This window comes from Malaclemys terrapin, chromosome 1 (genome assembly GCF_027887155.1).
Source record: "Malaclemys terrapin pileata isolate rMalTer1 chromosome 1, rMalTer1.hap1, whole genome shotgun sequence".
In the NCBI taxonomy this organism is placed as follows: domain Eukaryota; kingdom Metazoa; phylum Chordata; order Testudines; family Emydidae; genus Malaclemys; species Malaclemys terrapin.
The window spans coordinates 106,807,938-106,824,031 of NC_071505.1; the positions used below are offsets into that span (position 1 = coordinate 106,807,938).

A 16,094-nucleotide genomic window follows, 5' to 3' on the forward strand; every position below is an offset into this window, starting at 1 on the left:
TGCGAACTGGGGACTCCTGGCTTCTCCCCTTTTTGTCTCTGTCCTGGGAGTTAGGGAGTTTTATGGTTTCCTCCGTCGCTTAGCTTCCCTCCTCCACCCCGCCCCTGCGCAAAACTGTATGTCCTTTTTTTATCCCCAGTGTCCGGAAGTCAAAATGCCTCTCCTCTAGCCCCCTCAAAAAAAAGACTACCTCCACCCCACTTCCAAAAATAAACCCTGCTCTGCAACCAAATTTCCTGATGCCCCCTCAACACCACATCATAGCTGCCTTTTGTCTGCCTGCACAATAATCCCATAAAAGGAAGGAAATCTCTCTACCTTGCTGTCCTGACACATGGCACCTTGGTTTGGAACATTTGTAAAAACTTAGAATTGGACTGGCTAAATGGAGACTGCTGGAAACCATGAAGGAAAGGACTGGGGAAATTTATAGGGGGAGAGAAAGACTACAAGCGATAAGCAGACTCTATAATATGTAAGGCATCAGCAATATTTGGCAATAAGATGGATCCCAGATTTAAAATCAGATGGATGAGGGAAGAAGAAAGCTATCAGCCAGATTTATTGGCTAACAGACTTTGCATTAAATGTTTTTTTGTTATGTCCATAGCATCTAATTACTGGCAAATTACATCCCAAACTGGCTTCTGCTAGCCAACTTTTGCATTTCACCTTGATGCTCAAATCACATCTGATGGGCTTTATCCCTGCCAGCAGGAGCTCATATGACCTGTTATACACAGAAATGGTTCCAGAGGGAAACTATTCCCAAGTGCTGAGCACCTCTCCCTAAATATCTACAGTACACTGAAACCAACTTGCTTGATGTTCTGGCACTGGACCATGTTCAAAGTGTCTCTAGGCAAGGGACCTTGCTGTTGCTGGAGCATCCCCACTCTTATGCGCTATGCTCACTGACGTTCATGCTAAGTGATCACTCCATTATATTTATTCACCTTGGTTGCTTATTTTAAAATCATTGGCTTTTTCACCTGTCCTCTTCCTATCTGTAACATCCTCACTCCAAAGCACACAAAATCAGTTTTAAAGAAGGTATATAAGGTAGCTTGTTGAGCCTTTATGGCATGAATACAAGTGTTCACTCAAGAACTACCAAATGAAAGAGTTATGAATATAATGGAATTGAATTTTGTTAACTTTTACCCCACTATTCAGCCAGCTCTAGTACTGACACTCCAGCACTTGTTTGAGTCTCTGACAATTAAGTGCTGGATAACATCATGCTTTGTATTCATTCTATGGGTAAATTGGTCAGTCCTTTCCCATTTCCGCCAACCATCGAGGAGCAACAGGAAGGTAAAGACAGAAAAGGGGAAAGAGAGCAGAGTAAGTCTTGTCTTCTCAATCAGCATGGGATCTTCTCTGCACAATTCTTATTCCTAGTCAGTAAGATGTATTTTCCAGCCAGATTTGGATTTATTATCCATTTATGTTTTCACAAGTGAGACATCCATAGCAAATGGAATCTCAGTGCTGCTGGAATGACTAATATTTCATGACAAAAGTTTAAAGCAAAAATTAATTAGTCATAAATTAATATATTCACGAAAGAGAGAAACAGTTAAAGCTCATGCAAGGTAAAGTGCAGAAAATTGTGCTTGAATGACTGTACCCAGGGCCGGTTCCAGGTTTTTTGCTGCCACAAGCAAAAAAAAAAAAAAGGGGGGGGGGGAATGCCGCCCCTTGAAAAGGGCCACCCCAAGCACATGCTTGGAACGCTGGTGCCTAGAGCCTGCCCTGATTGTACCTGGTGGGGAAAAGTCCCAGTGGAATGTATTATTCCCAATAATGATACATTAATCCACTATGATTGTCCTACAGTGGCATCCATTAACCCTTAGAATGCTAACGCTCAGGTATTCCTGTCAGGCAGGAACACTGATTTCATGGGCAGCTCTGGTTGGGGCTAGAGCTGGGGAGGCTGCAGTCCCCTCAGCCCTGGAGCACAGGGGAGGGCGGGCGACCACAGCCTCCCCAGCTTGGTGGGGCGGGCGATGCATGGCCCCAGTCCCCCTGCCTTGGAGCACCGGGAAGGTGGGTGGCATGCACAGCCCCAGCCTCCACAGCTCTGAAGCACTGGGAAGGTGGGCAGCGCGCAGCCCCCCCAGCTCTAGCCCCAACCAGAGCTGCCCATGACATCAGTGTCAAGTATCAGAGGGGTAGCCATGCAGGTGAATGAGCCGGTGATGTTGTAGCTGATCTGGTTAGGTGCTGTGATGGTGTTGCTGGTGTAGATATGTGGGCAGAGTTGGCATTGAGGTTTGTTGCATGGGTTGGTTCCTGAGTTAGAGTTGTTATGGTGCAGTGCATGGTTGCTGATGAGAATATGCCTAAGGTTGGCGGGTTGTCTGTGGGCGAGGACTGGCCTGCCTCCCAGGGTCTGTGAAAGTGAGGGATCATTGTCCAGGATGGATTGTAGATCAGCTACAACATCACCGGCTCATTCACCTGCATGTCCACCAATGTTATATATGCCATTATGTGCCAGCAAGAGGATAAATGGACACAAGTCAGATATCAGGAATGGCAATATACAAAAACCTGTAGGAGAACACTTCAACCTCCCTGGCCACACTATAGCAGATGTAAAGGTAGCCATCTTACAGCAAAAAAAACTTCAGGACCAGACTCCAAAGAGAAATTGCTGAGCTCCAGTTCATTTGCAAATTTGACACCATCAGATCAGGATTAAACAAAGACTGTGAATGGCTATCCAACTACAGAAGCAGTTTCTCCTCCCTTGGTGTTCACACCTCAACTGCTAGCAGAGCACCTCACCCTCCCTGATTGAACTAACCTCGTTATCTCCATACTGATTTATACCTGCCTCTGGAAATTTCCATTACTTGCATCTGAAGAAGTGAGGTTCTTACCCACGAAAGCTTATGCTCCCAATACTTCTGTTAGTCTTAAAGGTGCCACAGGACCCTCCATGACATCAGTGTTCCTGCCTGACAGGAATACTTGAGCGATAGGTAAGGACTGGGCGAGGATCAGTGCCTTCCTGAAGAGTGGTACTGGGGAGCCAGAAACCGGTGCCGTGACTGGGAACGATCCTGCACCGGGAGGGATCGACGCCTGGGAGACCGCTTAGTGATAGTGATCTGCACCGTGGTGATCTCTGGTAGGAGATCCCACAGTGCAGTGGGTACAGGGATCGGCATCGTGACTCAGGTGTCCCGTGCCTTGTAGGTGGGGACCATGGTGTCAGGGACTGGGGTCTTCTAATCGGGGACTGAGGCTGCGGTGCTGAGGTCCTAGGCCACGGTGATGGGGATCGATGTCTGCGGTCCAGGGACGGTCGCTGCTTTAGAGGACTGTCCCATAACTTGCTTGCCTTTAGATGCCGGGGCCTTAGCCAGGTCCATCGCCTGGCTATACATCTGCGGTGCCAGCTGGCCTGCTTGATCTTTGATTGCCAGGCACAGATGGCCCTATGAGGGGCTGGGACACCCTGCTGCTCCCAGGAGTCGGAGGTTTAACATCCCTTCCAACATTTTATCATAATTAATTATGATAACTGGATATTCTTGTTTTCCATATAAATGTCCAATCTTTGTTTTAATGTTGCCAAGTTCTGGTCCTTAATGACTTCCTGTAACAATGTGTTCCAGTGTCTAATTGCACGTTGTGTGAAAAAGTATTTCCTTTCATCGGTTTTGAATTTGCCACCTTTTAATTTCATTAAATGTTCCTTTGTTCTCATGTTAGGAGTCAGAGAGAACATAAGTTTCCAATTTATCTTTTCTAGACCATTCATTATTTTATATACTTTTTTTGTATCCCCCTCTGATTCATTTCCTTTCTAAAGAAAACAGTCTTTTCAATCTCTCTTCCATATGGATTTTTCATGACCTTGAGCATTCGTGTCACCCTTTTTTGAACTCCTTTAATTATGCAATCCCCTTTCTGTGACAGTGACACCTGTCCTACACACAGCATTCTGGGGGCTGCAGCACTAAAAGTCTAATATGGAAAATATGATCTTACCATTATATTTCTTCTCCATCCCATTCCTTATGCATCCTAACATCTTTTTCGTTTTTGACTGTACACTGAGCAGAAGTCTGAATTGACCTATCTACAAAAAGAGCAGGAATACTTGTGGCACTTTAGAGACTAACACATTTATTTGAGCATAAGCTTTCGTGGGCTACAGCCCACTTCTTCGGATGCATAGAATGAAACATATATTGAGGAGATATATATACACATACAGAGAACTCTGGGAGGCCAATTAAGTAAGAGAAAAACAAACTTTTGAAGTGATAATCAAGATAGCCCAGTACAGACAGTTTGATAAGAAGAGTGAGAATACTAACACTCTCAGAGTTGGTAAGACAACTCCCCCCTTTTCATGCTCTCTGTATGTGGAGTGGAAGGACCCCCGCCCCCGAATGCTCAGAGGAGGAGTGCTGCCGCCTAGGGTGGCAAAAACCCTGGCGCCACTCCTGCCTCCCAAAGCCCGCACCCCTCCCCCTCTCTCTCCCCCATCCTAATCCCCTACCCCAGTGCTGAGCCCCCTCCCACACCCAAACTCCCTTCCAAAGCCTGCACCCCTCACCCCTCCCACATCCCAACCCCCTGCCCCAGCCCTGAGCCCCCCCTCGCACTATGAACCCCTCAGCCCCAATCCAGAGCCCTCTCCCACAGCCCACATCCCAAGCCCCCTCCCAGAGCCCACACTCCCCAGCCAGAGCCCTCTTCCCCTCCCGCACCACATTCCCGTCCCAGCCCAGTGAAAGCGAGGGTAGTGGTGAACAAGCGATGGAAAGGGGGCGGGAAATGGAGTGAACCGGAGTGCAGAGCCTCAGAGAAGGGGTAGGGGAGGGCCTCGGGGAAGGGGTGGGGCAGGGGTTGGAGCAAGGATGTTCAGTTTTGTGCGATTAGAAAGATGACAACCCTATATCTCTGCTATCATTTTGGACTTCCAAACTTTGACTCACGGGTTAATGTATTTTACCTGTTTTCACCTCTCAATAACTCATTTCTTTTTCTTGCACAATAAACCTTTAGTTAGTTTACTAGAGAAATTGGCTGTCAGCTTTGTCTTTGGTGTGAGATCCAGAGAATCCATTGACCTGCAGTAAGTGACCAACCCTTTAGGGTTGGGAGAAATCTAATGTGAGGTGATTTTTGGTTTTAGTAACCTTTCATCACAAATTCCAGTTTGTCTGCAGAATTCCAATTTTTTGTTTTTTTTACAGTAAAAATACCCAAAATATTCCAATTCCATTAAAGGACCTGAACCTTTCTACTATGTGACTTCATTGCCAAGGCGACCTTTGACCTGACAAACCCATGCTTAGGTATGTGATATTGTCTAGAGAAATTACATTTCAATGCTTGAAAATATTAAGTCGATGACCCGCTTTTATTATTTTGCCACCACACTTTGGAATGGCATTCATGATATAACAGTTTTTGTAGTAATGACATAACATAATAATGGCCATACTGGGTCAGACCAAAGGTCCTTCTAGCCCAGGATCCTGTTTTCGGACAGTGGCCAAACCAGGTGCCCCAGAGGGAATGAACACAAAAGGTAATCATCAAGTGGTCCATCCCCTGTCGCCCATTCCCAGCTTTTGTCAAACAATGGCTAGGGACATCATCCCTGCCCATCCTGGCTAATAGACGTTGATGAACCTATCCTCCATGAATTTATCTAGTTCTTTTTTGAACCCTGTTATAGTCTTGGCTTTCACGACATCCTATGGCAATGAGTTCCACAGGTTGACTGTGAGTTGTGTGAAAAAAAATACTTCCTTTTGTTTATTTTAAACCTGCTGCCTATTAATTTCATTTGGTGACCCCTAGTTTTTGTGTTATGAGGAGTAATTAACACTTCCTTGTTTACTTTCTCCACACTAGTCATCATTTTATAGACCTCTAGCATATCCCCCCTTAGTTGTCTCTTTTCCAAGCTGAAAAGTCCCAGTTTTATTAATCTCGCCTCATATGGCAGCCATTGCATATCCCTAATAATTTTTGTCGTCATTTTCTGAACCTTTTCCAATTCCAATATATCTTTTTTGAGATGGGGCAACCACATCTGCACTCAGTATTCAAGATGTGGGCTTTTTTGACTGCCGCTGCACATTGAGTGGGTGTTTTCAGAGACCTATCCACAATGACTCCAAGATCTTTAAGTAGTAACAGCCAATTTAGACCCGATCATTGAATATGTATAGTTGGGATTATGTTTTCCAGTGTGCATTACTTTGCATTTTCTCAACATTGAATTTCATCTGCCATTTTGTTGCCCAGTCACACAGTTTTGAGAGACCCTTTTGTAGCTCTTCGCAGTCTGCCTGGGACTTACCTATCGAGCTATTTTGTATCATCATCATCTGCAAATTTTGCCATCTCACTGTTTACCCCATTGAAGTAATATTCAAAATAGCTTCATATCATCAACCAAAATTTATGTTTGTACAGACAGCTTCCCAAATCGAAATAAACCTAGTTTAAATTAAAATAAGCATCCACATGACATTTTCCATTGGTTTAAGATCACACATTAAGTTAAGCCATTACAACTTTCTTATATAGACAAACCCTTATTCTCCACAGTCATCTATATGCTCAGCACTGTATTTTAAATCATTTATCAGGACAGCAATAAATCATGGACAGATAGTCAACAGTACTTAATGATGCTTTTATTTTACGGCATACAAACTAAGTATTCAACAGGAATTAAAGTGCTTAATTTTACAATACGCCAGCTCCCATCTTTATGACCAAATATACATATGTTACACAAAATATATACACAATATCTGCAAATATTTTACATTCATCTATTTCTTGACCAGAAAAATTACCACTTATATTTGCACAACTTCAATTTTGCCTCTTTTTTGATATTTTGCAATTCAGTGTAAAATCAGAGCAAAATTTACACCTCTTCGAAACGTTAGGTTTTTGTTTTGTTTTTTTGTTTGTTAAACAACAACAAAAAAATCAGTTTCTTCCAAATTAAACTGCAACAGTGTTTTCATAATTAAGAGAGATTCTAATGCACTGCATGTATATCTGACATTACACTGTAGGGCTGATCTAACTCCCACTGAAGTAAACAATCAAACTCCCATTAGCTTCAGTGGTAGCAGGAGATCCCTTACTTCTATTGCAAATGGTTCCCCATATATAACAAACTTGCCCTCCTTCCTCTAAACATTATGGCACCTCTGTGTAAAAGAGGCTTTGACACAGTTCCCTCCCCTTTCTTGAACATTGCCACCATAAATAGTTTATGAATCCACAAGGATAAACTATAAATTGAAGTAGGTTAGTATCACACATTGACAGAAACAACATGTTTTATTCATGAAAATTATCTGCTTTAACATTCAGTCGAGAAATAAAATCTACAGTTATTTGGAGGGATGGGGATGACAAAGCCATGAATAAATGTGAGAATAATTTAATGAAGAGGCAGTACAAAAAGCACATTGAATATTTAGCTGAATATTTAGGCTGAATTTCAGCTTATAAATCAGTTGGAACCAGTAAACAGGCAAGTAAAGTAGATCCACTTATGTATTGATTTTTATCCCCTTAAGGTATATACAATTTTGTCAAAAGACTACTTATATTTTTTAATTCACAGTGTACTTTTGATTGTAAAATGCTGTCTGAATCAGATCAGTCTATTATAATTGTCTTAAAAATATATGTTAAATAAGCCTCCCTATTGTTTTATAAAAAGGAGAGAGGATTAAAGAAGCAATCTGATTGGCATATGTAAATTTTCATCCAAAGAATATATTTCAGTACAGTCCAATGGGTCAGAACCATATTGGTAAGTTAACGACCTCTTACCAATATGGCCATGAAGTAGATAACAGCTGGGATAAAACAAGTTCTCCTTTTTATAGTTTATTTTAAGCTCATCACAAACAGTACACTACAGAGTAAAACCCATACAGACCTCTCCATTTTTTTTTTTTTTTTTTTTTTTTTTTTTAAAAAGCATGGAGGGAGGGATAGCTCAGTGGTTTGAGCATTGGCCTGCTAAACCCAGGGTTGAGAGTTCAATCCTTGAGGGGGCCACTTGGGGATCTGGGGCAAAATCAGTACTTGGTCCTGCTAGTGAAGGCAGGGGGCTGGACTCTATGACCTTTCAAGGTCCCTTCCAGTTCTAGGAGATGGGATATCTCCATTAATTATATTGTAAGATTCTGCTCATACAATTGTTGGTATGGCCCACCCCATTCCTTATTATTTGAATTATCTGCCTGGAAGCAAATTATTTGTTCTCAAGTACTTCCACCTGCTTATTCTCACCTACGCCATTGTTAAGATGTTTTGGAAATTGCAACAGTGTGATAGAGGATTATGAACTTGATCCAGTTCAATTTTGAGTTGGATCTGGTCCTATGAGTCCAGGTGAATGGCAGTAACCGCAGCACGCCTAAAGATGGAGTGATCCTGATTTTCATGAGCATGCCTTCAGAGAATATAGGCCAGATGTAGAGCTAGTGTAAAACATCATAGCTGTTTAGGCTCCATTGGAGCTATGCCAATTTACACCAGCTCAGGATCTGTCCCTATATACTTTCATGGATGGGTCTCAATTTATTATTTAGAATTATTTCCATAGTTAATGTTTTTTAAAACTTCCTGTAAGAAAAACAGGTGTTCTTAGAATGAGAACTTGTTAAAAAAATGGGAAAAAAGGGCAACTTCTTTTTTTGAAATTCCATGTTTTCCTTTTGAAATTAAAAGTTTGGCCAACTACAGACATAGTAAAAATGGGGAAAAGATTTATTAAAAGTATTTGAAGTTTTCCCCATCTTTTCAAGTTTCAAAGTTTTGACCACTCTACTTAGAAACAATTTGAATCCTTGTCTGTAACCTCTTCCAAAACCTATACAGGCTTGGGGTATGTGTTTTGTATTTAGTCTCCCTGCCTCAATTTATCCCATATATTAAAATGGAAGGAATAATACACCTCTAACCGCACAAGGGTATTATGAGACTTAAAGGTTAGTAAAGAGCTTTGAGATCCTCTTTGTAAAAGGCTGCAATTATATGATGCACACACATACTTTAAATATTTTTAAAAATTCCACTCCAATGGGAAGAGAACGTTTTCCTTTTTCAGTGCTTGCTTTTTGCAAAAAACATTTTCCTGTTGAACTGGGGTATTTAAATACAAAAAATACGCCTGTCAAAGTCAATAGAGTTGAAGCTGCAAGCTGCTCCAGGCTTTAACAGCTTTTAATCATTCAAGTGTAATTACATGAAGCCATAATAAAATAGATAGGAACAGGAGTGCAGAAATGTTCAAGACATATTAAAAATAATGCAAAGGGTTACCAATCGAGATTCTGTGCTTGTAGACATCAGGAAAAATACGTTGAAAAAATATTGTTGTAAATCTTACCATTATTTGTCAAATAAATGTGACTAACGCTTTTTGATTAGCCATAGTTCTGGTAGAATACAGAAAAAAAATTAAATCTGACAAAATCAGTAAGTAGTCAAATATTTGATAAGCTCTAAATTGCACAAAAATATCCTTCATCACATAAAACATTTTAAAATGAGCACTTCTCGAACATAGGGGTCACAGAGCTTAAATACTGTAGCTAAGGCATTCACATACATTATAAATGAATGCCCATTTGTCACTTGCTACATATGTAGCATCTCTTCATGCTACTAAAATTAACATTTGTCAGTGTTTTTTTTTTTAGGGAACTTGGTTTAAAAAACCTCACTCAGGGCTGAAATTTGGACACAATCTAAACTGTCGGGTTGGAAAGAATTTTTTTCTCCATAATTCAGATGTTCTAATGTTATGGGAATTAAAGCATAGCAGTTACCACTTTCAGTTTGTGTCTTTGCAGTCAGAACATAAACCTTAAAATTAAACAGAAGCTTTCGCATGCGGTTATGTGGATTAGCCTGTGAGGTACTGGGTAAAATATTTGGAGGAGTTGTCACTGGGTCCAGGAAAGCAACCTCTCTCCTTCACTGTCTGTATTCTTTTTTTCCAGAATGGTTGGCACGTGTTTATACTTGTAGAATGCACACACAATCAAATCATTCTTGTTTTTCAGAGTCTCCCATTATGTGCTGACTGAGAAGGGAATAGGCTTTAAGCAGACTGTTTTATTACTGTATAATAAAGTGAAATAAATATTGGGTCAAAACCTAATTACAGATTTACACAAACTTTAATGGCTCAAAATGAGATAATATAGACCAGGAATGAGAAAGGGACCAGGTACTGGAACACCTACATTCTGATTCTGGTTTAATCCCGAATTCATAGTCTGATTTTGGAAGAAGTCATTTAGGGCTTAGTCTTTCAGAGGTGCTGACTACTGTCCACAACTCCAACTGAAGAGGTTGCAGGTTCTTAGCATCTCTCAAAAGAGTCAGACCCTAATCTCTTTGCTTCTCAGTTTTCCCTATCTAGGAAAATGGGGAAAATACTGCCTACTTTTATGCCTCACAAAGAAGACTGAGTTAATGTTTGGGAAGTGCTTTGAAAATATGAAGCACTTTATTAGTGCTATATATTACTTTCGATCCAGATCATCCCTTCCTGTGGGAGGTGGCAAAGGAAAATAAATCTGAGGTTTTCCTTACATGATTCCTTTCTATTGGGTGGGTGAGGGAGTTGTCCATTCATGGGATAGGCCCTGAAACCTCACAGATCAGGTGGAATCTACGGATATGTCTACACTACCTGCTGGATCGGCAGGCAATCGATCCAGTGGGAATCAATTTATCACATCTAGTCTAGATGCGATAAATCGACCCCAAACCCTCTCCCATCAACTCCTGCACTCCAGCGTTGCGAGAGGTGCAAGCAGAGTCGATGGGGGAGCGGCAGCAGTCGACTCACTGCAGTGAAGACACCACGGTAAGTCAATCTAAGTAAGTCGACTTCACCTATGTTATTCACGTAGCTGAAGTTGCGTAACTTAGATTGATCCCCCTCCCCAGTGTAGACCAGGACTACATGATTTCCAGGGTATTGGCACTCAAGATGCACTGACAAGGCTCCCAGAACCAGCAGTTGCCTTGGGAACTCCTTTTGAAGGCAGATATCCACTGAGGAGAATGGCCATGGAAAGATAGAATACTGACCCCCAAGTAGTTCTTTCTGGCCAGAGCTCAGCCTATGTGTTTCCATGCCCTAAGCCTGGATGTTCCCAGGACACCGTACCATTTGGGGAAAGAAGGCAATGCTACTATGGAGGAGGCCAAGTCACCCCGCACTTTCTGTGCAAGATGAGCAGATCCACGCGTTAGTTTGCCCCTGTGCACCAGCATGAATCTAAGGGTATGAGTGGGCCCAACTTTAAGGGAAATAGTATGAATTATAGAAGTAGTTTGAATTTCTTTACACTTCCAAAGGATTTTTTTTAAATAAATTAAGTTGTACATTATATACTGCATTAAAATAAAGTAATGAACAGGATTACATGCAGAGCAGCCTAAAGCAAGTGAAGACCAAGGGACAAACTGTGCAATGACATACATCCTGGGCAACTTTATGAAGCCAGATTCTGATCTCGCATGGGTAAAAAACTGAAGTCAGAGGGTTACACCAGATTTACACTAGTACAACCGAGATGAGAATCTGGCCCACTGACTTCAGTGAGGTTGCATAAAAGAGTTAGCACAGAATTTGCTGTGACTACCTTTTACTCACCCTGGTCTCCCTAAGTATTGGGCAATACAGAAAGATTTGGGATGCTCAGAAGTAAATGATATTAGGTGAATGACTATACCTAAGTACAACAGTTGACTGAAGGGTAATCTTTCACCCTCAATAATGATAAAAAAAAAAAAAGGGTAAGGTCTGTCTTAGAGTGACAAAAAGAAATTTTGGGGTAAAGTAAATATTGACTCAAGTTACTAATTTTTATCTAATTGTAAAGATAGGTCCAATCAAAACTCTGGATCCATCCCCCTGAATCTAAATCTGAACTTTGTGACTTGGGACCATCTTAACTAATTGCTGTATTTTAGAAAATAAAAAGACTTCATTTAGGTTTTTTAAGTCAGAAGTTGATTAATTTGCTCTATTAGAGAGACAGTCATTGCATATGCACTATAAAGACCTATAGGCCATCTAAAATGTTACAGTGGAATCCTCTTATAGCAGAGTCATTTGCCCCTACATAAAAGACTACTAGAAATGAAGATTCATCATGGACCCAATACTCAAAGCCTGACTCACACACATAAGTCTTTACTCCCAAGAGCAGTCCTACTGAACTGAATAGGAGTAAGGACTACTCATGCAAGTCAAGAATTGAAGGATCAGACTTTATATCTGAGTTCATACAAGAAGGCTCTAACATACAGTATGATGTATAATCCTTGCAGATAGTTTTTAGTTATCACTAGCTGATGCAATATGTGTATTTGTGAAAGTTAAAACACTTTAAACACGTCCAAGTGTTCCAATGACCATAAAGGCAAAAAATATATGATCCCAGAAGATCATTTAAGATCAGGATGTTAATTGCTAAAGCACATACTGTATTTTAGAAAGGTAGCACCGGCACCTTGAAGAGATAACAGGCACAGAACCAAACCAAACCAAACCAAAACAAGACTACTCTTTTTTAAAAACACAGCTGGAACTCACAAATCCATTACACGCCACTTAAATTAGTGCTATTTAAAAAAAATTCTTAATGTATAAAAATATCAAGATCAGTAGGTGTAAGCTAGTTAAACAAATCACTAAAGAGTGATTTTTTTCAATTTAGAACCCTCTTCTTAATTTGCAAGAGAAAACATGCTTTATTTTAAATAAATTATAGACTAATAAGAACCTACGTATTGTCATGAAGCAAAATCAAGTACAATTTTTTCTAACACTGTACATATATTGTACTTTTTTTTGTATTTTAGCAATGAATTTCTAAACTGAAACAATTAGATTCTTTTCCTGATAAACTGACAAAAGCCAATATTATTATAAAAGCAATTTGCATTAAAAAAGTGAATATAACATATGTACAGCATTGTGTAAGTAATTCTATAAACTAGATACAATAAACCAAACTGTCCCTGTATATTTCACTACAGATCTATTTTGGCAACGTGGAGGTATATCTTTTATACTGATAAAGTCCTAACATGTAAAGGATGCATCAAATATCCACATTCTTTATTAAAGTAGCAAACTTTAACCCAATAGCAAGTGAATCATACAATGCAATTTACTTTGAGACAAACAAGAAGTACACTAAAGTTAATAGGTTTTGTGCTTTTAATGGCATTTATGATTTTTTTTTTTAAAAATTCTGTGGAATGGGTCTGTACATTAACTTTATTGACAGAACATAAATATAAGAAAATGATCTTTAAATAGATCAGTATCTTTTCAACATAAAGTGCTAAGAGATGCATGTAGTAGTTAGGAGAATTTGCTTCTTTTGCTTGAACAATGAAAAATCAACCAAGAATCTGACTGGATTATTTTAAAACAGAACATGGTCTTGAGCTTCAGCACTCGGATTTTTTAGAAGATTCAGGCTGCTCCTCTAAACTCATCTGCAATTCATTTTGACATTCCGGTGTCTCACCTTTGACAGCTAAATGGATGACTTTCAACCATTTCTGTTTCAGTTCCTCACTGTCTGCTGCAAAGCTGTGTACAGATTTGGACTGGGTCAGTTTAAAGCTATGCGGGAGGTCAGCACTTCTTGGAGTGTCATCTACTGCATAGCCCAGTAGTGGAATTGTAGCCAAAGCTTTAACATCCTAGGAAAAAGAAATAAATCCTGATAAAAACCTGCTTTGGTTCACAATACAGGCTGAAAACAACTCCTTGACTATTCCCAGACCTGAAGAAGAGCTCTGTGTAAGCTCAAAAGTTTGTCTCGCTCACCGACAGAAGCTGGTCCAATAAGAGATACCTCACCCACCTTCTCTATATATATCCTGGGGCTGACACTGTTACAACACCACTGCCTACACAGATTTCCCCTAATTCTCACGTTACATGTCTTTCCCCACAGATGCCACAATGGGGCACAGGAGTGAGAGGGGCAGGAGGGATTTCCTATTTGTTTTCACTCTTTCCTCGCTACATACCTGTGGAGCACCATACATGTACAGCACGAGTGCTTCGTGTTTAGGAATAACACACCAAGCTTTCTGCCAAGGCTTTGATTTTTCCATATATTGAAGAAAACTACATATGACACTGTTTCCAGAGACTTCAGCTGATTCAATCTGTGGGGAGACAGTACAAAGTGTCAGAAGGAAAATATTTTCCTTAAGAAAAACTCAAGTTTTCATGATGTTGACAAGAATGCATAAAACAGAACAATTAAATACGACACCATTTATCACAATTTGTGGAAGTTTCTCAGAGATGTTCTAAAGTGCTAATGAGAGCCAAATCTTGGCGAACTTCTGCTGAAGATCATGGGAGTTCGCCTGATTAAAAACTGAATAAGGGCCTCAGGATTGGGTATATGAAAAATAAAAATGTATCTAGATATATATTCAACCTCCCTCACCTTAAATATGCCCAATCTGCCTTGCTCCTCCAGAATTTTTAAAGTGCAGGTGGCAGAATCACCCTTAACTCTTCATCTACCTCTACCAATGGATAGTTGCCAGATACTTTAATATCTGAAACAATCTCTCTGATTTCTAGCATGTCTACCATGAAGGCGTCCAAATGTTACCAGCAACCCATCACAATTACACTCGTCTTTTGGCATTCAACATTTTATAAAAGCATCCAACAGAAATGTATTTTCAAGGATCATATTGGAATGCAACCATTAACCCTAGGTAAACCCAAGAGAAATAATTAAATACATTAATGGAAGAATATTGATAGAGTGACCTATTACTTGGACTCAGTCATCTTGGGAATCTGTAGAGAGAACATACAGGATTGTGTAGTGTTAAGATTTTATTGGCATGAATTTGGGATAAGTGCATTTCTCAGAAATGGCAAGAATTTAATAAAAACTGACTTGGACAATAATGTATATAAATTGGTGCCTATCCTCTTTATACCCTGCCTTCAGCAAACACACATTTCTAGACCTGATGGTTGATGAGATATTGACCTTATCCTGCACCTCAGACACAGAATTTTGAGGAGATGTTCACATTTTAGGAGGAGGAAGGAAAGAAACATTTTGAAGCTACTTGATTTGCAGTGTTTTAATATTGGATTAGTGAACAGACTGCAGTTATGCTGGGCAACTTCTCACAGTTACCACGTGTACTTGTATGTTACAATGCATGTGTTATATATATTTCTTCTTCCCCATCAATTTTTCAGTCAATCAGTCTTAAGTCAATTTCTCTTGATGTTCACCCCAATAGAAATCTCTTTCAAAATGATATGTTTTTGCTAATATTGAGAGGTTTACTGAGTAAATCAGAGTGCTGCTACATATATTGATCAAAACAAAATCTTGTTTTGGGCATTTTGATCATCATCAGAAATATCTGCAATTCTCTCCATTCTGGCCACAAATGTCAAAGATATAGCATATTTTGGGGTTTTTTTTGAACTAGCATACTGAAGAGATATATGGTGAAGTCCAGTAAAAAAAAAAAAAAAAAAAAATCAACTTTGAGAATGCATATTCAATCTGATTGGCTCAGAGATAAAGAGTAACTTTCACGGAGTTCCACTGCAGCCAGCTATAATGATTTACCTAATTGGCATATGCAATCTGATTGGGTGGCCTTGCTACAAACTTCAATATTGTTTATTTCTGAAGTGGTAAAAAAAACAGAATTTTCACTGGCTCACAGGACTTTTCAGCCAGTGATGAGCCAAGAGATTCTTATTGTATGTAGCAATACATGCCCATGCAGGAATTTTACAGATTCAAGTATTTCATTCTTTAAACATCATACCTCCAAGATGCCTTTCTTTTTCTTTTCTTCACTGTCTGTGCAACCCATTATAATGTGATAGCAGTCCTTACAAACTTTGTTCAATTTATTGCCATCATATTCAAGATGAGCTTTATAATCAGAACATTTCCAGCAAACCACCTTAGGAAAAAGAAATAAAAGATTAAGCAAGCAAAATTACCATCAAA

General features: G+C 39.9%; 1 protein-coding gene across 2 annotated transcripts in view; it reads right to left on the reverse strand.

Moving 5' to 3' along the window:
- Positions 1-6,670: 6,670 nt before the first annotated feature.
- FGD4 (FYVE, RhoGEF and PH domain containing 4) overlaps positions 6,671-16,094 on the reverse strand; it is a 204,501-nt gene continuing 195,077 nt past the window's right edge. For both annotated transcript variants that reach the window (XM_054034414.1, XM_054034424.1), the window contains exons 15-17: positions 15,907-16,047; positions 14,107-14,247; positions 6,671-13,773 (exon numbers count right to left, since the gene is read on the reverse strand). In XM_054034414.1, coding sequence (XP_053890389.1) covers positions 13,516-13,773; positions 14,107-14,247; positions 15,907-16,047 — 540 coding nt within the window. In that variant the 3' untranslated portion in view covers positions 6,671-13,515. The remainder of the gene's footprint in view (positions 13,774-14,106; positions 14,248-15,906; positions 16,048-16,094) is intronic.